Source organism: Taudactylus pleione, unplaced genomic scaffold (assembly GCF_031769625.1).
Source record: "Taudactylus pleione unplaced genomic scaffold, aTauple2 ptg000155l, whole genome shotgun sequence".
NCBI lineage: Eukaryota > Metazoa > Chordata > Amphibia > Anura > Myobatrachidae > Taudactylus > Taudactylus pleione.
This window is the reverse complement of record NW_028284557.1, coordinates 4,345,759-4,367,332: the sequence shown is the minus strand read 5'-3', so window position 1 is coordinate 4,367,332 and position 21,574 is coordinate 4,345,759. Positions and strand designations below refer to the sequence as shown.

At 45.1% G+C, this 21,574-nt stretch overlaps 1 protein-coding gene across 1 annotated transcript in view; it reads left to right on the top strand.

Annotated features, from left to right (window-relative positions):
• CACNB1 (calcium voltage-gated channel auxiliary subunit beta 1) overlaps positions 1-21,574 on the top strand; it is a 93,340-nt gene that overhangs the window by 58,027 nt on the left and 13,739 nt on the right. Inside the window, exons 3-9 of the mRNA XM_088474609.1 lie at positions 21-140; positions 250-372; positions 2,346-2,482; positions 5,094-5,167; positions 7,454-7,608; positions 12,880-12,960; positions 13,510-13,568. Coding sequence (XP_088330735.1) covers positions 21-140; positions 250-372; positions 2,346-2,482; positions 5,094-5,167; positions 7,454-7,608; positions 12,880-12,960; positions 13,510-13,568 — 749 coding nt within the window. The remainder of the gene's footprint in view (positions 1-20; positions 141-249; positions 373-2,345; positions 2,483-5,093; positions 5,168-7,453; positions 7,609-12,879; positions 12,961-13,509; positions 13,569-21,574) is intronic.

Below are 21,574 nucleotides of genomic sequence, written 5' to 3'. Positions count from 1 at the left end.
GCTTATGTGTCTTCCTCCAGGGGTCTGCAGAATCGTACACCAGTCGTCCGTCAGATTCAGATGTATCCCTTGAAGAGGATAGGGAGGCTCTGCGGAAAGAGGCTGAACGCCATGCTCTAGCACAACTGGAGAAAGCCAAGGTAGAAGAGATGAGTTCATCTGCTATTGGTCCTGTATAAGACTGTAGTTGTCCATTATAGAGAGGTGATTTCTGGTCCGCTGTACTCAGTATCATATGTCTCTCAACAGACCAAGCCTGTGGCTTTTGCGGTTCGGACGAATGTGGGATATATCCCGGCACCCGGAGATGACGCTCCGGTACAGGGAATGTCCATCAACTTTGATCCCAAAGATTTCCTTCACATCAAGGAGGTATGAAAGTGGAATTGTTTTAATTGAAATCTGCTAATAATAGATTTATTCCTGTCATATCTCTACTATCAAAAGAAACAGGGATACCATCTACCCAACAGAAATGTTCATGTGAGAGACAGCATGTTATAATACAGAGATAGGCAACCTGTGGCACGCCAGCTGCTCTGGATATACATATCCCAGCATGCTCTGCACCAATTTTGCTGTTAGGGCATGCTAAAACTATGACGGGGCATGCTGGGATGTGTAGTTCCCCAGTATCTGGAGTGCCACAGGTTGTCTATCCCTGTTATAATTAATCAAATATTATATAACAATGAATAATGTCCTTATTGTACAATTGACTGATATTGTACAACGGAGTGCCTACATTAATCTTATATGTATCTTAAGTGTCAGTATACTGTATTCATGATTCTGTAACAAACAAATAACAGTAAAATTCGACTGTTGGGTGAAATCTTATATAAGTGTTGCCTGCTTTTTGTTGCAATATTCTGATTACTAATTTTGGTCTACATATCTCGCCTTACTTTTACTTCACTATTTGACTCTTACACAGAACCAGCCATGGGGATTTATGATGTTATTTGCTTTGCTTTGTTCATTTGAGAGAGAGCATTTTATGCAAAGCTTTATTCTCTCTCCAGGTAGGTTTCCTATAGCTCATAGCGGTGCTTCAGCGCATGCTGCAAGACAGCCTAACTCAGACAGGACCATAGGGTCTGATTCAGATATTTACGCAGATCAGGTGATTGTGTTAGCCATTGCCCATGCGCGAAACACTGCATTGCCATTATGCTCATACAGAGGAACCACCCGCAAAAGTGAGCGACAGGTAGTCAGCGCATGGGGTGCTAACTGGGGGGGGGTTATGTTTTCATGTTGGACAAATTAAATGCCGTTTCATGGGCTTCCATAAGTTAGCCATTGCGATCTCCTTCACAGCATGAGAGCTCTCCGGTTGTCCGGAAAGCTGAAGTGTTTGCGGCTGGTCAGACTTAACTTACATGCTGCGTGACTGACTGATGTGCGTCAGTGTTATTGATGTTTATGCTGTTGCAGCCGTCGGACGGATATGAGAAGACAGCAGTGGGCATCCCTATGCCCAGATATGCTTAGGAAGGCATTAGCATATTTTAACAACTGGAATCCGTGACAGAATGCAGTTGCGATTGCATTATCATACATCTCTGAATCAGGCGCATAGTACATAGAATGAAATGCTCTCTCGGACAGGGTAGAGATGGAGCCACCTCTTTTTATCAAAGTCTATACTTGCTCTACGTTTTCAGAAACCTCCTTCAAGTGTGTTTCGCTATGCATGGAGGCAGGCACACTGTGCAAGAGTGTAAATGGAAAAATGTAGAAATAGGGTTCCACACACTCCAAATCGGCAATTAGAAGTTGTTGTGCTCTGGGCTTGGACTACAGTGTTCCACCTCCCCCAAACACATATCAAACTCTCAAGAAGTTAGCTTTTCAGGCAGCACACACCAAGAGTGTGATTACCACATCATGTTATCATATATCCCCATGTATGGTTCAGTCCACAAATGGTCACCTCATAACGAATAGCTTAGCTTGTAAACCTTCTGTGTTGCTAGGAACTTAGCTCTGGCTAGATCTGTGTCATGTTAGGAGTCTAATGTGAGACCCCTGGGTGTTTTAGCACCTGACAAAGTGTATAAACTGCAGTGAAACTTCTCATTATTTTTGTGACAATTTTGAGCAAGTGGGCAGATCATGGAGCTTGTATACTCAGAGTGCTGCTTAGCAGCTTATTCTCTGAAGTGCAGAAGGTCAGGTGCACTTGCAGAAGCATTGTAGGTCCACAGACCTTTAGGTACATAAATGACTATTAGTGCTTCATAAATATAAAATAAAACCCACCTCTATTTTAATCCTCCTCTAACCAAAATGAGTAGATAGGAGTTGTGTGCTCACTACTATTGATTCTCATTTCCCAGAAATATAACAATGACTGGTGGATTGGGCGAGCGGTACGAGAGGGCTGTGAGGTGGGTTTTATCCCCAGTCCTGTCAAGCTGGAACACATGAGAATGTTACAGGAACAGAAGATGAGGCAAAGTCGGCTCAGTACCAGGTGACTACAGCATTTATTTTTTTATGTTTTCAGGTTTTAATCACTGGATAATTTTTTTTGTTTTTTAACTATAAATACATTTTGATAATCGCTCCACACACACACACCTTGCCTCTAATCATGCCTCACACCCTAGTGCTAACTTACACAGAACATAAGTAACCTACTAAAAAAAATACTAAATTGCCCCAGGTAAATTGGTGTGTCTGTGATAGGGAAATTAGATTGTAAAATCCACTGGGGCAGTGACAGATATGATGGCTTTACTTCCTCTTATTGAATGGTGTTATATAATATTTTGGCACAGTATATGTATGTGTATGTATGTGTATATGTGTATGTGTATATATATATATATATATATATATATATATATATATATATATATATATATATATATAAAATTAGAGTCCATAGAACAAGTGAAATATCGGGTGCACGGTTCAATACATATAGTCACACTTCTCTGTATTCACAGAAGAAAAACCTGCACTCCAGATTAAACAAAACTCACTTTATATTAAGTACTGAGCAGCATGAATAGGTACAGTCACATGGCAAAAAAGTGCTGATATGCATAATAGAGTAGCAGCATATACTTAACAGACTCCAAACTGAATGCAAATCGACAGCAAAGTTCGATCATAGAAAAAGGCAGCTGCAATATTGTCATGCATCTTCACCACCGTGGAATATATGTCCTGGAGTTGAATGGAATCGAATGGGCAGGGCCGGCCCTAGCCAATTTGGTGCCCTAGGCAAGATTTTGGTAGGTGCCCCCTAGAAGATAATCCACCACCAATCTTAAAGTGGGTACACAGCTGATGGATATATCTGTAGATCGACTGAAAGAGGGGATAGGGCCAGGGCAGAGGTGACAGGACAGTGGGGACAGGACAGAGGGGCCCGGATAGAGGTGACAGGACCAGGACAGAGGAGCCAGGATAGAGGTGACAGGACAGAGGTGACAGACCCAGGAAAAAGGGGATAGGGCAGGGCAGAGGTGACAGGACAGAGGCAACAGGGCCAGGGCAGAGGTGACAGGACAGTGGGGACAGGACAGAGGGGCCCGGAGAGAGGTGACAGGACAGAGGTGGCAGAGCCAGGAAAGAGGGGGTAGGACAGGACAGAGGTGGCAGAGCCAGGAAAGAGGGGATAGGGCAGGGCAGAGGTGACAGAGCCAGGAAAGAGGGGATAGGGCAGGGCAGAGGTGACAGGACAGAGGTAACAGGGTCAAGGCAGAGGTGACAGGACAGTGGGGACAGGACAGAGCAGCCAGGATAGAGGTGACAGAGCCAGGAAAAAGGGGATAGGGCCAGGGCAGAGGTGACAGGACAGTGGGGACAGGACAGAGGGGCCCGAATAGAGGTGACAGGGCCAGGACAGTGGTGACAGGACAGAGGTGACAGGGCCAGGACAGAGGTGACAGGACAAGACATCTTGGGCTCACTTGGTACCACCCTCCCTTCCCTTTCTGGGCACACTTATTAATCCTCCCCCTTTTACTGGGCATACATAGCAACCACTCACTAAGTGGCTATATTTAGAACCCCCCCTCCATTACTGGGCGCACTTAGAACCCCTCCCCCCTTTCCATGCAGACTTACCCCCATTCTTTCTTACCTGGCGCACTGTAGAGCCACCAGGTGCTGGCCACATCTGGGAGTCCCGCTTCCTGGCTGCCACCCACCATCCACACAGCAAGGACGCTCTGAGGTACCTCTGCAGTCATCACCGGCACTCCGACTCCCTTCTCCCGCTGATGTCCCAAGTCTTGCTCCTGCCGCTATGTGCCTGACGTCACTGCCCTGCTCTTCCAGGCTTCCCCTGCTTCCAGCAAAGGAGGGGTCAGGTACAGCACAGCGGAGGAGCGGGAAGGAGAGGGGAGGAAGGAGAAGAAACAGCAGGGGGTGGGACTTTGTGAAGACCCTCGCTCCTGGTTCAGCCCACAGTGCAGTGTGTGCACTTCTGTGTAGCAGGCTGCCTCTGCATGTCGTGCAGCGTTACAAATGCAGCGGCAGCAGCATCAATGGACCCAGTAGCAGCTGCCGAGAAGGTGGAAGAGATAGATCCCCTTCCGTAGATGACGCTCTCGGGGCAGTGCTCATTAAGTTACACCAGCGGCAGGCGGCGGAGGGGGACAGACAGGCAGAGCCCTGGAATGCCCCTAGCATTCTGAGTCGCCCCTAGGCATTTGCTTATAATGCCTATGCCTAGGGCTGGCTCTGGGAATGGGCTTTGGTGTACTGATTCCATTCCACTACAGCACATTTATTCCACGGTGGTGAAGATGCATGACAATATTGCAGCTGCCTTTTTCTATGATCGAACTTTGCTGTCGATTTGCATTCAGTTTGGAGTCTGTTAAGTATATGCTGCTACTCTATTATGCATATCAGCACTTTTTTGCCATGTGACCGTACCTATTCATGCTGCTCAGTACTTAATTTAAAGTGAGTTTTGTTTAATCTGGAGTGAAGGTTTTACTTCTGTGAAAACAGAGACCTGTGACTATATATATATATATATATATATATATATAAACATATATTTTATATGATGTCCCTACTCCACTCTCTTACTATTTCTCTGTCCTCTTTTATTCTTGCAGTAAATCCATCGGGAACTCAAACAGTTTAGGTGATGTTGTCAGTGGCACTCGCAGACCAACACCCCCTGCCACAGGTAAGCTCTGTTCCTGACCATCTTCTCTCTCACAAGCCATATTGCCAAGGTAGAACTACCAACCCATTGCATGGTAGGTCATCCCCGTATTAGACATATAACTTATTGCTACATTTGTTACAATGCAAAAAGCAATTGGACAGAGACACGTAATGCAGTAAATAGCACTGCCTTGCCTATGTAGGCCTATTTGTCCGACCTCATCTCTCACACAAAATAGTTTGGTCCATCAAGCATATTAAATTAGTGTCTACAGTGTTTGTGTATGACATTGAATGTGGTGTAACTAAGGATTCAGTGAAATTAAGGATTTTGGTGAAAGGACCTTCCCATATAAAAAGAAATATCTAGGATGGAAATCTAGAAAATTGGTGTAGAAGATAGAAGAATGTGTGTGGGGGGGGCAGATCTTATTTTCTCAAACACCCAAAAACTGAGGCCTAACCTCCAGCTACTCTCATTCATCAAACAGACTCTTCTCCTTTTCTCATACTGGGGCTGATTATGTGTTGAGAGCAAAGCAAAAAGTGCAATTAACTTCATATACGGAACAAACTACGTTGCAATGCAAGGTGTGCAAATCTTCTCTCTCTCTCTCTCTCTCTCTCTCTCTCTCTCTCTCTCTCTCTCTCTCTCTCTCTCTCTCCCTCCCTCCCTCTCTCCCTCTCCCTCTCCCTCTCCCTCTCCCTCTCCCTCTCCCTCCCTCCCTCCCTCCCTCCCTCACTATTCTATACAGTATTGGTTGTGGAACGTTTAGGTGCATGAGCCATACATCTGTGACAAAAAGGGAGCCGAGTAGTGACGATTTTAGTGAAGCAAAGTCAGAGAAAAAATCTTGCACCAAACTGTTGTATATGAGTTGACCAGGGTGCTGAAATGGCAATAGACAGTGAGAGCCAATCAGAGATAGCAATGTGCCCTGTTGCTTAGCAGCAGCCTAGAGAGGTGGGGAAGTCAGGGACCGAGTAGGGTCACCTGAGGCAGACGAAGAGTGAGAGACAGCCTCCAACGAACCTATGAAGATGCCCTGATGCAGACACAGTAACCAGGAAGGAGCCAGGGGAGGCATAGTTATCAGGAATTTAAAAATATAAACAATTATTGGAACACCATTGAATGTTTTCCATTCAATGCTGGCAAACATTGGACCACCACCCTCAAATGATAAAATCACTACCATCGAAGCAAAAACATTGATGGTTAGTAACCATCGGATTCCAAAGTTCATCCCTACACTGAACCTGCAGGTTTACTTCAGCCACCATTCCTTCACCGTGAAGTGTTCCCTCTCCAGCGTGATGTTCCAGCTCAGTCACACGCCTGAACATGTCTGTTCTTGGACAGGGGCACCACGATAAGGAAGCTCAAAAGGAAGCCCAAGAAAAACAGGGTACAGTGTGCAAAGAGGACATTGCTCATCGCCATGTTCAGTAGCTGGAGAGTGGGCACATGGAGCCTGTGGAAATATGCACAGGTGCCCCAGCTCTGGAGACATGTTGCTGATAATGCTTACGGTAGCTGCAATACAAATCTCTCATCCGTGATTCTCCTGCCCTTCCCAGCACATCCCAGTGGCCGGGTCCCAGTCAGCTACAGGGCAGCAGCAGTAGGGGTTGTGGTGACACTGGTGAGATGCAGGGGGCAGGCATACAGGCGTGAGAAGCAGGGGGTTGTGGTGAGATGCAAGGAACTGTGGTGACATGGTTTAGGTTGTTATGAGATGCAGGGGGCTTTTTTTACTGGCTGTATTTGCATGTATCTCTTAAATACTATGCAGCTTTATTTTTACCCTACAATTTAGATTTGAGTTTGGACACACCTGTCTCAAATCTAAATATCTGAAGTCTGCCCCACCTGCAGTGCAACATGGTTTTACCAAGGTGCAAAGTTATGTGCTTCTTTTTGCTTTGCTTTCAAATCAGAATCTGCCCCACTGTGTCCTATGATTAATTTGTTTTTCCATCTTATGACTCTTGGTGTCTCTTCTTCTTTCCATTCTTTGCCCACTTTCCCACCCCACCCTGGCCTCCACTGTCCAACTCCCATCTTCCCTTCTGTTTTCATGATTACTCTTTTATTGCTGTTTCTGCATTCTTCTTTTTGTTGTTTCCCACTCACTGTTCTTTTTTCCCCTTTCCTTACCTCATTTCCTATTCTCTGCCTCTCTTGACCTTTTCTGCCTTGTCTGTCTGTCTGTCTGTCTGTCTGTCTGTCTGTCTGTCTGTCTGTCTATCTACTACTTTTGCATCCCTGGAAACATCTGCCTCCCCATCTCCTCATCTCCAGGTCCCCTGGAATCCCCATTAGCTTATGACCTAGATCCTGCTGATTTAGAATATGATGAGACAGAGCCTCAGGTTACTCAACCTACCCCAAACAACAGCACTGGAAGCGTAACAACCCCCCCATCCACCACCAAACGTGTACCTTTCTTTAAAAAGGTAACCAATACCTCATCCATTCTTATTACTAACACTCGTCACCCACCAAGGTTTGCTGCAGGGTTTATAACAAAAAGCTTGTGTTTGCTGAGTGTTTCCGTTGTGTAAGCAGGGAGTGTGACCTGCGTTTGGGTTTGTGCTTTTGTATATGTGGATGTTTATATTTATCTATCTATAAAAGTTTTTTCTTGGAACAGTTTGCGCTGTGTGCAATTGTGTGTAAATTTGTGTACGTTGTAATCTACGCAAGCAGTATTATAAAACTTCAGTTGCACATTTTGTTTGTCATTGCAAAGTATCTGGTGTAATCAGGGCTTTAGATGCCATTACCAGGGCAAAGATAGGTTAGTGAGCCCCCATGCCTCTTGCCACTTACCAAATGCTCAGAGTATCAAGGTTTCTAAATACAGCGGTATATGACAAAAAGTTTTATGTACATTTTAATTAATACAAATTGTGCTGGGTGGAGATTTTGAAAGCTGCGTTATGACTTGCTATACTTGAGATCTTAAGATGTGTTTATACCTAAAACTTAGTATTAGGTTACTATTTGGACTAATGTTCTATCCAGTGCTCTTATTTTTATGTAAAAAGGTACCGGTACTATGAAAAAAAGATACTGCCACTCACCTGACCTGCTGAAGGTCCTGTGGCCAGGTTAGTGTCCCCCTGGTGAGGGGCATATCTATAATGGGTGCATACAGGCCCGTGGGTCCAGGGGGGTCCAAACCGCACACCCTGCACCCATATTTTTTATAGTTACCTCTCTGAAGTCGGCTGTAGTATCGCTACACAAAACCCCTGGAAAATGGCCGTTGCGCCATTTTCCCGGTGACCTGGGAATGCGCAGTAGACTCTGAGCACAGACAAGTGCCCATAGTCTACTGCTTCGTCAGTGTGCTGCCGACCGCCGTGGAGAGAGGAGGGGGTCCCGGACAGTGAATGAACACCTGTCCGCTCCTCTCTTAATACGCTTCTGAACCTGGTCTATTAGGTACCTGGAATGGACTAGTCTGGTCATATAAGTTCCACAAAGGAGTGTCAAAATATATTAGCTATGGCAATAGAAGAGCTTTCTGTCATAAAAAAACACTGACTATGGGGCAGATTCAATTGGGCGCGAGGTTTAGTGAGGAAAAAACCTTGCGCCCAATTTTGGAATACCACGGATATGCGTGCTCCCGATACCCGCGGTATTCAATTAAAATAAAAGTGGTCATGGGGTTTTCAGCTCTGAAAACCCAGCGCGGCGTAAAAAAAAAATAATGAAAAATGTATTCTTCACTTAACTGTCCGGGGATCTCCGGTGGTCTCTGCGGCTCCTGGTGGCCTCCCCTCTATCTTCTCACTGGAGAAGGGGCTTCTGGGAGTCCCGGGGGCTGCTGGTAGGCTCCAGGGGCTGGTGGGAGGGGCAAGGGCTGCTGGGAGATGTAGTTCTCACAGCGCCAATTCCGGGGGGCCACACTAACCCTAGGGGACACACACATACACCAGGGGTCACACACACACACTCAGACACATATACACACACTCATACACACTTATAAACACCACACACACTGACATACTCACCGCTGCTGCAGAAGAGCCGGCTCCCGACGCTGGATGCAGAAGAAGATGCAGAAGACAGCGCTGCCGAATGTAAGTAATTATGGAATAATTAAGCTAATTGGGAACTTCCAATTGCTTAATTAGTCCTAAGAGGGGGGTACCAGAGCAAGTCCCACTGATTTAACCTAAAATTAATGATTTTAGGAAAATTCACACTTGCTTTGGAGGAGCGAGGGAAACCTCCCTGCTCACAAAAAAAAACACTCACCTTATTGAATAGCAAAAATCCCGCACCTACAGGAAAAACCTCGCAGGTGCGGGATTTTTGATATTCTCGCAACCAATTGAATATGCCCCTATAACTAAGGTTCAAGCTTGGGTTGGAGTGGACAGAGGTTAGTATTCTTGAAATTTCATTAAGAGATTATTTAACAAGGGGTCTTATGTTCAGGTGCGTTTCATTACACTGTTAAATCCACCACTGCGGGAAACGTAATTCATTCATCCAAAAGTTGATAAGTCCAGATATTAAGAATATATTGTGAGTATGAACTCCAGTAAAAGTGCAACTGGTTAATATTGAATAATAAGGGCACTTCCAGGGACAAACTTTAAAACCTGGGACTGTAGTATTACATTTTAAAACTATGACCTTCCAAGGAATAGTGGATGACTTTGACAGAAGATATTTTATGGTCTCTCAGGCTCCATTAATAGAAAGTGTACTGGTGAGCCTTAGGTAATGTGGAGCAGCCAAATAATTGCAGAGACCACATGGAGATATGTGTCAGGATATTACATAAAACTTAAATCTTTATTATGATTGATGATTGAAAAAGGCAATCATCTTGAAACCTTTGCTTTTAATAAACATAGAAGTTTCATGCAAAATCCAGAACTTGGATTTTGATGGTCTGTGCAATTAGCATTACTTTTCTGTACATTAGTAAATAGACTTTGTTCAGTTCAGTAACGGAACTTCATCCCCGTCATCAGAAGGCAAGATCTCCCCCTACCCCTGTGTTGTGGGTCCTCTGTGGCAGAGTTCTCCACTTTCTTTGTGCCCATGTTGGCATCTCCCCAAACACACCTGGTTACCAAATGGCAGAAGTCTCTGTTGCATCTGGGAGTTACACTCAGTGCCAGCTTAAGGTCCACATGGACCTGGAGCTGAAATGTACAAAAGGCCTATTGTGTTCCGCTAGCAGGGGTTGTGACTAGTGATATGGTGGGGCATAACTGGTGATTTGAGGGTGTGGCCTGCATCATGGGCTGTGGCTAGCACTTTCCTTCAATCCCCTCAATTGCACTTCGCTTATATCAACAGTGTATTGTGAAAGTCTACAAACAAAATGAAATACCCCTTGATAACGTGACAAAAAAATAAAAAAAAAATAAAGGGAGGTGACCCCCAGCACACTAAATTGTACCTGCAACAATACTTGAATACTATATGGTAATATAAATTTAGAGATATTTGTTGTATGCATTTGCAAATACATGATAAGCCACCAGGCCAACTTCACGGCTTCTCTGATAACTGGTGGTCCCTACACTGCATGATAATAGTACCCACTCTGGGCCATGTAATTGTCTATTGTAAGGCCTCATGGTAAAGGCACATACAGAAATACATCCAAATTGAGAGCCAGCTTACCTGGGAGTCACCCCTGTGACCTCCAGTTAGCACTATAAGAACCAGCATGCCCTCCAAATGCTGGTTCCATCTATGCCTCTCAAGACAGCAAACATAACAAAGTGGAAGCTGCGCAAATCAATTTTGCAATACTCTTCAGGTGCATGAAAGGGATGGGTCCCCCAGATGTCCCCCAGCACACTAAATTGTACCTGCAACAATACTTGAAAACTATATGGTAATATAAATTCAGAGATATTTGTTGCATGCAATTGCAAATACATGGTAAGCCACCGGGCAATAATACATGGTAAGTCAAGGTAATAAATAGTAAGCCACCAGGCCAAAAAAAGAAAAATGGCACTTAGTGATCACACGACTTTTAAAGCTCCCTACGAAGTTGGTCACTTAGTGATGTCATGAATGTGACATCTCTCTATATAAAAAGGACCTAATCCTATTACTAGCTATACCAAGAAGATATCAGATCTATACCATACTTGCCTATTCTCCTGGGACCTGCTGAAGGCTCACGATTTTTCGGGTAACCCCCCGCACCCCTGCAGAAGTAGGCACTTCCCCTGCATCTTGCCCACTGCCTAGTGAAGTGGGCAGAATTTTCCCATGGATCGACAGGTCCATGCGTAGGGGGCAGGGCCTAGTGACACAATTCTATGAGAATCACATCATTAGGCCCTGACCCCTAGTTAAATACATGGGATTCCCAGCATTTTACAGCGAGGGGCGGGACTTTATGACGTGAGCAGTCCGGTCCCACCTCCCATCGATGCCCACTTGCATCTCCTCTCAGGGCAACTCACGGAGAGGAAAATATAAATGTCGGTAAGTATGATCTATACCCAATAGTAGAACTAAGAAAAATAAAGAGTCACTAAGTGAAGCTTATACATGTATACTTATATATGCACACACACATACATTATATATGTAAAAGCAGAGAGAGGCGGCACTCCATGGACTGACACAATGTAGATAAAATATGTGGTGACAAGTATTTTTTCTACATTGTGCCAGTTTCTGGTGTCCCACCTCTCTCTACATACATATTTACCACTTGGTGTTGGAAGGCACCAGGGCTTCATATACTGAATTGACCGATTAAATAAGTGTTTGGCGGCAGCAGTATGAGGTGACAGGAAAAAGGTTTTCCTGTCAACACTGTCAGTCTCCTGTGGGCCTATTTTCAATGGGGGCCTGGAGCTGTAGCTCCACCCACCCCATTGTTAATCCAGCCCTGGTTACTCTATTGATTCTATACTGTCATGGATAGGCCTTTTTGTCTATATATTAAACGTATGTGTAAAAACTTATGTGCCATTTCTTAATTTGCTGTGTAGCATGACAGCATCCCACTAGCAAATATGAATTACAGTAGTAATAATATCAGTTACTCATTTTATCCTTCCACATTGATTCGTTTCCAGGCCGGAGCTGACGAATCAACAGATGGCTTTTCATATAGATGTTATTGTTAACTTAATTTTCTATTTCTTCCACTGTTCATAAATTGTGGCTCCTGAAAGGTCAGGTCCACAATCACATACAGGCATAATAGCAAGACATGTATGTGCATTAAATACATTTTTAAATAGTACATAAGCATCCCATTTATGTGTTAGATAGTACATACATGTTTCTGCACATGCATGCCTCGTGATTATAGCAATAACATGCATGATTTGTTTTCTTTTTTTTTTCCCAATCTCTTTTCACTTGCTCATCTCCTCTATCTTCACTAATCCCCCTTCCATCTCTTGACCTCCACCTCTTCATTGTCACTGTGCCCTTTATCTATTGCACCATTTACCCCTGCATCACTCTCCTCTCTTCTGTTTTCTGCACTGATTTACACGTAGCCAAACAGAGGCAGAAGTCAGTAAGTAATTGTCTGCATATGACTATGTCATCTTAATTCATATTGTTGTGATGCTGTGTTAAGTTCCTGAATATTGCATGCTGTGTTGTGTCTGTGGACAATAGTGGTTATATAAATGGGGTGCATGAGGCCTAGTTTATTCATATAAAGGTGGTAAGAGTGGTATAACCAAGTCTTTCTGTTACAGACAGAGCACATCCCCCCGTATGATGTGGTTCCTTCCATGAGGCCAATCATTTTAGTTGGACCCTCACTAAAAGGATATGAGGTAATGTCAAAGGGAACAAGTACCAAGGTTGTCAAGCCCAGAAATTCCATGACCTGTGGCGGCTTTTGGAATATTATCTATAGATGTTAATGGCTGTACATCTCTGGCACATTAAAACTATGAGCTCAATAAAAAAAAAACTGATTTTTTTTTTCTTGATTGTGACATATTTTAGCCAAGTCTTCCACTGATATATCATGGTACCCTACCCTTTCCAGTAATTGTTAGTTCCTTCTATAATTTAATGGGTGCCTCTCCCCCATATACGCTTCCATTTGTCTGTAGCTCTTCTCCTATGTATACATCTGCCTACATTACCTGTCCCATTCTCTGTTATACAGTATATTTCCTGGTCCTGGCTTTTCATTATTTGGTCTTGTTTACTCATTTTGTTTATATGTCTTTCCTCACTCCACCATTTTATTTTGCCTATCTATCCTCCACACCTGTGTTACTGCAGCACTTACTGCTCTGTCTCTATCTGGGTGCATGTCAGTTGTGATGCTGTCACTAGTCTGGAGTCTCCAACTTCTGTTTGTCTGCCCGCAGGTTACAGATATGATGCAAAAAGCCTTATTTGACTTCTTGAAACATCGCTTTGACGGAAGGTATTAAATCTGTTATTTGATCTGTATAGATATGTCAGAAAGGTTTTAAGCACATGTGACACATCTTATAAAACCAAGCATGAAAGTTAACTTAGCAACTGGTGGTAAAATAGCTAGGCCCACCCCTGGATATAACTTCTTTCAAACTTTTGCATTATAATTTTGATGTATGACATTGATAGGCAATAAGAGGCCTTCACCTGCGGTACATAGCTCGTCACCCCATTGGCCCAGCGGGATGTGGTTAAGATCCCGACAACCGGGGTGCCGTCTGCCGGCACTAGAATCCTGATCACAGAGAGAACACCGGCAACGAATCCCGACTTGACTGGGGATGCAGATGTTTGAATCCCGGTAGACGGCATCCCGATCGTAAGGAGACGGGGAAAAGGTAAGTATCAGCCGTGGGAGGGGGGGGAGGGTTAGGTTTAAGCACCCCAGGGGAACTTAGGGATAGGCTGCAGGAGGAGGGAGTTTAGGGTTAGGCTCTAGACAGGGGGGGTTAGGTTCAGGCACCATCGGGGGGAGGTTAGGGTTAGGCACTAAGGGCCTGATTCAGAGGCGCTCGCAAAAAGCGAGTGCTCGCTCTGAATCAGGGCGGGCACTGGGTTTTTTTAGGAGCGGCCTCCCGGCCGCTCGCATAGCTGTGGGTTTCCACCCACACCTATAGCGAGCAGCAATGATGATGGTCGACCATCGCGACCATCGGGCTTGCTACAAGACCCTTGTTGTAGGGTCTCGAGGCCGCAAGCCCCAGAGAGCTTCTGGCTCAAATAGAGCCGGAAGCTCTCCCACTGACATCACTGGTGATGTCAGTGGGGCCACCCACAAATGGCAGGCGTTCGCATGGGAACGCCTCCGTTTGTGAAGCCACCCCCCTGCAAAGCCTACAAAATGGGGCGGGCTGTCGATCAACATCGACAGCCGCCCCTTTTGTAGTGAGTCCCGGAGCGAGTGCTTTTTGCGCTCGCTCCGGGGCTCGTGCACGCGCCGCGTGTGCGCACTGAGCCACCATCGACCCGGTTGCGAGCGCTCATCGCTTGCGACCGGGTCTGAATCAGGCCCTAAGTGGGGAGTGTTAGGGTTAGGCACTAAGGGAGAAGAGTTAGGTTTAGGCACTCAACGGGAGGGTTAGGGTGCAGGGTAGGGAAGGTTAGTATGAGGGTGCAGAAAAGAAGGATTAGGGGGTAAATAGGACAGGGGAACATTACTCACCGTTCCCCTGTTGGGATTTGAACCATCGGGATGCGGTTGTCAGTGTATTGACAGCCAGCATTCCGTCCATCTGTATTTCATACCGATTCCGGCCCAGCTTGTGCTTCATCCATTGCCACAGGTGATGCTTAGTGGGTCACACTACATAGAAAAAGTTCTGCTCAATGAAGAGAGGTCTTGCAGCACCTCTGCACCACATGATCTTCATCTGTTCTCATTGTGACCGGGATTTTGTAATTCTTATACAACCAGGGTTATTTAGGAATTAGATTAGTAGTGGATGGCCACCGGTACCTCAGCTGAGAGGTAAGTGAGTGCTGAGGGGCAGTTGGAGACATTAGTGGAAAGTGGGGGCTCAGGGCCTGATTCAGACCCGTTCGCTATATGCGTGCGCTCGCAAGTGACCCGATGTTCTGCGTACGCACATGCGCACTCTTAGTTCTGCGTGTGCGCGAACTACTCACTGCGATCGCATACTGCTCGCTCGCCCAGCAAAGGCAGCCCAGGGTAATGAGTGACAGGAGAGGCCGTTTGTGGGTGGTAACAGGAGCAGGACACTAGTAAAGGGGAGTTGGAGATGCAAACGCAGGTGTGCCTGGGTGTTTCAGCGCCGTTTTAGAGGCTTGCATAATTAACAGGCAGCGCCATAGTACACGTCATTTGCCATTTTTTTACACTGAATTCCTTGCAATGCTTGAGGTAGGGTAAAGCTACCTCAAGCACTGCGTTCACATCCGATGGTGCTCGATGTACCAATGTTTTAACACACTTCCTAGAGATGACGTGTTGCTGGTGGGCGGCTCTGCCTGTGCGATTGGGCGTACGCATACACAAAGTGGCCGCACGATAAGTCATGGTGGGTGTGCTAATCCCTTGGCGAGCAATCGCTTCCCGTGGCGTCACTTTGAAAAATGTGCATACGCAGATAGCGACCGGGTCTGAATCAGGCCCTCAGAGTGGCATGAGGAAGTTCTGTTACGGCATTTTCGGACAAGTAACTGGCTGATGTGGGGGTACTGAAGTTTCAGTCTGTTTTCTATTCATTATAGAAAATAGCTATGTGACATGTAGCATTTTGTAGGCTGGAAGTATGTCAGGTTGCCCGTCACTTCTGTAAGATATGTGTGTGTAAACATCAAAGAAGTAGGTAGATTGATATGTGATCTATTAATCGCTATGCCTAGATAAGTAGTATATTTTTCTATAATTTGGAGCCCCATGACTAACATCTACTATACCTCTGTCTTTCCCAGACCCGTATTAATAATACCCCATGAGGCCTTAGGCAACATATTGTTTTGGGACCCCTTCACCCCTCTATTTGTCAAAAAATTCTTGGCTCATAGTTGGGAGCCTAGGCTGCCTAATGAATGACCAGGCTTAGGTCTTTCCCACACTGCCCCTGGTATTGTCCTCATTACTAGATTGTGACAGTGATACAATTTAACATCACAGAACACTGAAGAAATGATTTCCTTATTTTCATTCTGTTTTCATAGCTTTCCCAGCCACAGATTTCCAGGATAAAATATTCCATATCTCTGCATAAATAATTCTAAGAGAAGAATAGGAGTTCCTAGTTAATTGATGGGCTGTATTCTCCTGAACATTGTTGCTGCCCACCAAATGACTGCCTCCACACTGAGTAGGCGAAGGGTACAGCTTGTTATTTTTAGATGCAGTGTGTGTGTTTGTGAATCTTGCAGTTGACACAGATATTTCAAAACATGTGTAATAGACTGAGGTGATTTGGCAGAAATGAATTGAATATCAAGATATGGAAATCCCCATAGAGTTGCAATAAATCCTTGGTGTGGTTTCTGTAAGACTCATTGTACAGTCACTCAGGATGATTCAGTGCATGCAGTTATTCAGGCAACATTCTCAGCACTGACTCTCACCAGCTCAGCATAAATGTAGACTATTTATATATGAATATTGGTGGAACTGCTTATAACAGTCCATGTGATACTTTAATCCATGGATTATTCAGCTCCTCCTCAAGTCTCACTTATCTGAAATATTGTAAATATAATTGGGATAATATCATTTTATTAAAGCCTTCTTACTTTTAATCACTTTGCTAGTGACCACTATATATTATTGTATTTTACATACTTGTTTTAATGGTACTTGTTATTATTAGATTGATGTAATCATTAATTAGTTTATTAGCTTATAAGGGCATCATAATTTTGCACAAATAATAATAATACTACAGATGTGTCCACACATCTAGACTCATTGCGCAATAAACAGGCCTTCTAGTCATGCCATGCCATGGTGGGGCTCGGGAGCGTCGAGCGTCTTTTCTTGCGACTTATTCCCCTTAAAATTGTGGTTTATTCGCAAAATGATGCAAATAGGACGCACGTGCGTCTCGATAGAGACAATCATTTGTTTTGGGCGTCTTCTTCGCCGCAAATGCGTCTTATTCACAAATTGATATGAATAGGATGCACTAGGAGCTTATGTTGATTAAAATGATATGCGGCATCGAACTTCGGGGATCCGGGGCGATCCGAGCCCAAGCTCGGATCTCCCTGTCTGCCCCGGATCCCTTTCCCGAGGCAAAACCTCGAGATCTGCTGTCGGATCGCCTCGAGCGGCCATTTAAAAAAAATGCGTTTGCCTTTAATGGGCAAAGTGCTGATTGGCTGACAGAGCCGTCTGTCATGGCTCTCAGCCAATCAGCATTATGGTGCTCATTTGCATGTAGCACGGACCCGGGAGATCCTTGCTACATGCATCTGTGTGATTGACAGTGACACAGAGCACAGATGGGTCAGTGAGACCCGTCTGTGCTGCTGTGTATTTCAATGACACAGATGCACGCACGGACCAGGAGATCCGTGCTACTTGCATCTGTGTCATTGACACAGAGCACTGACGGGTCCATGATACCCGTCTGTGCTGCTGTGGTAAAAAAAAAAAAAAAAAACCTGTGTAAAAAAAAAAAAAAAAAAATGGCGTGCCTCCCCCCCAAAAAAAGAGCAACCAGCCCCGGGCATTAGTGACCCAGTGCTGGGTGTGCTTAAATACAGGGGACAAACGACGTAGGGGTCCCCTGTACTTAAGCACAACCAGCACCGGGCTAGTCAGAACCAGCGCTGGTTGCCAAAATACGGGGGACAAACGACGTAGGGGTCCCCCGTATTCTGCACAACCAGCTCTGGGCTCTGATCCGGTCCTGGTTCTGGAAATACAGCGGAAAAAAATGAGTAGGGTAGTCAATGGTGGAAACCGCAGGGTAAACTTTAATAACCCTGTGGCTCCCACCATTGACTACAATGGAGGGAGCCGTTCATTGGCTGAGAGACGGGAGATGACCTCTCTCAGCCAATGAACGCTTAGCAGCGGGGTTTCCATGGTGATACCCCGCCACTAAGCTCTCATTCGGGAAGTACCGTTCTATAGAACAGTACTAAGTTCGTGGATCAGGTTTTCGTTTTTTTTTTTTGCCAAGTCCGGGGATGCCTACTTTGGAACGAAGAGGACAGAACCTCGCATAGGAGATGGTGAGTATGTTTTTTTTCACAGGTCCCCTATGGATACTTTACCGGACAAGTGGACCGATGCTACAGGGTTACATAGGTGAGTATGTGTACGTGTGTGTGTGTGTGTGTGTGTGTGTGTGTGTGTGTGTGTGTGTGTGTGTGTGTGTGTGTTTAATAAACTTATACTGTCAATGTGTGTGTGTCCTGTGTTTTTTTTTTTTAAACATTTTTTTACAGGTGAACTACAGGTACTAGTGTGCCCTTAATGCCCTGCTTGCTGGTACTTGTGGTTCTCCAAGTACCAGCATGCGGGGCAGGCTTGCTGGGACTTGCAGTTCTACTTGTAAAGACAATGTTTGATATTATTTATTTACACCACACCACACTATCAACCCGCCACCCACCGCCACCAGGGGTGGCGGGGATAGCCCCGGGCTATCAGCCGGGGTGCCCTGGAGAGGGTGACCCCTTTATTGGGGGGGTCCCCAGCTCTCCAGGGATCCCCGGCCTGGGCTGACTAGCAGTCAGGGCTGATGCTGCGGCTGGGGGGCCCGGTGAAAGGGCTCCCCTGGCTGTGGCATCAGCCCCCCGCTAGAAAAAGTCCAGTGCTGGTTCTGGAACATACAGGGGAACCCTACTCTTTTTTTCCCCCTGTATGTCCAGGACCGGATCAGAGCCCAGAGCTGGTTGTGCAGAATACGGGGGACCCCTACGTCGTTTGTCCCCCGTATTTTGGCAACCAGCGCTGGTTCTTACTAGCCCGGTGCTGGTTGTGCTTAAGTACAAGGGACCCCTACGTCATTTGTCCCCTGTATTTAAGCACACCCTGCACTGGGTCACTTAATGCCCGGGGCTGGTTGCTCTTTTTTGGGTGGGGGGGCACGCCATTTTTTTCTTTTTTTACACAGGTTTTTTTTTACCACAGCAGCACAGACGGGTCTCACGGACCTGTCATTGCTCTGTGCCAATCACACAGATGCATGTAGCACGGATCTCCTGGTCCGTGCTACATGCAAATGGGCACCATAATGCTGATTGCCTTCTTGTCTGCCACTGCAGTGCCTCTCCTAGATGGGCCACGTGTTTGTGCCGCCCATTTGTGTCGCTTAGCATAGTCATCCAGCTACCTCGGTGCAACCTTTTGGCCTAAAAACTATATTGTGAGGTGTTCAGAATAGACTGGAAATGAGTGGAAATTAATGTTATTGGGGTTATTAATAGCATAGGAACAAAAAAAAGGCCCATTTTATGTGATTTTAGCGTTTTTTTTAATTTTTTAAGAAAAAATCCAGATCCAAAACACAAAACCCAGAATCCAAAACACGGAAGGGTGGTTTTGGCAAAACCAATCCAGATCCAAAACACGAAGAAAGATCCAGATCCAAAACAAAAACACAAAACACGAAAAGTGACCGGTGCACACACCTAATAGGAACCCATGTTTCTTGTCAGGAGCCATAGGTAATTGTTGGAATAATTACCCCGCTGATAAGAGTGCACATTTCCTGTGGACTGTCCATAGTTTTTGCTCTTGAAAGCAGTTATATAATTGGTTTTGCTACTGCTGTTTTCTATAAGAAATCATCCACTAGGTGGCACTGCTCTATTGTCACTACTAAATTTTAGAAGATCACTATCTATCATGTAAAGAGTATATAGGTAGTATATATTTCTGGACTACTTCATATTTAGACCTTGTGTTATATTGTATGTGGATGATACAGCAGAATGAAGTTGGTTAATGTACATACATACTTGTTCCTCATTGACATCAGTGGTTCATAGGGGATGATGCATTTTTTTTCATACATATTTCTTCAGCCCACTACATGGCTGCTCCCAACGATTGGAAGAACAAATAGTAGGAAGCATTGTACAACTGCTGTGACTATAATAAAACCACACATGATGGAGGTTGTAGTGCTGCTGTTACTGTGACATGCCTCCTTACCATGGCGCGGGGGCAAAGTGCTTGAAGAAAGTGTTTTAATATGTTAGCAACTATGCTTTAATGATTACTGCAGTAACATTGAATTGCATATCAATAGATCATTTTACAAACATATTCTTTTGGTTAAAATGTAGTTTCGATACTCTTTGCTCAAGTAAAGCTGGCCATACACGATGCGATATACATCACGCGACTGGGGATCCGACGTCCGACATATCGGGCGATCCCCACATGGAGCTATCGGATGGACGACCGCCCAGTATGCCGGATCCCCCCTCCCCCACCCGCATAGTGCTGCTTGGGATCGCACTTCGCATCCCCATATCCACTAAACGTGCAGTAAGATTCTGGGGTGCAATGTACGACCCCACAGGTGCGCGCACTGGCTGATATCATGCCCATACATGGTACAATATAGCAGCCAAATCGTACCAATCCGTTGGATCAGCTGCTTTATTGCACCGTGTATGGGGGCCTTAAATTTTATAGGGGTTATATATATGAAATGAAAGCACATCTTTTTGCAAAATTGCGTTAATTATATCAATTAAATTCCAAGATAAAGATAAAAGTGGTAAAATATTTTTAACATTTTTAGTTTATACTCCAGTTGAAAGACATTTTGAGCCTGATTCTAAGTTGCACACAATCCGCACATAACGCAGATGTTCAGTTGAGCGTGCAACTGCGTATGGGCAAAACGTTCTGAAATCCCCATGTGTTGCACAGTGTGTACTCACAAAGGTGCTAGTCAGACACATTCAAATGGTATCAGAAGGTGGTGGAAATGTGATGAGCAGTGACTGGGAGGTGGCTAGAGAGTGACCCTAACCACTTGAGGGTGGTCGGGTAGTGCCCCAGTGCTGTTCATCTTGGGGTCGGTTATACCAAAGGTGGGGGGGTGCATATTTTTTTACAGGCTTGCTATTCTTAGGGTGTTTGCCTTGTTCAGGACATTATGACATGAGAATTCGGCACTGCAGATCTCACTGTTATAGTGGAACCAGTACAGCATGGTGCTGTGTGTGTTTCTGTTTGGGGGAGAACCCATGTTGTTTGTCCCCAGCGGTATTAGTATCAGATATGAGCAATGGTGCTGGTTATACTTTGGAAGAGGATTTGTGGGGGGACGGGCAGAGCCTTTGGTCTTCAAATTGATATACAGTATGTAATCTATTGTGAATCATGTTGATGGTCTTCATCATCAGCAGTATCTTTATGCTATGCCTGGGTAAGCTGTACATTTTACTCATCCTAAAAAGCACATCTGGAAATGCAGCTTACTCTTAGTAGGCTGTATCTGCAGGAAATTGTATATAAGTTGCACATGTACGTTCCTCATG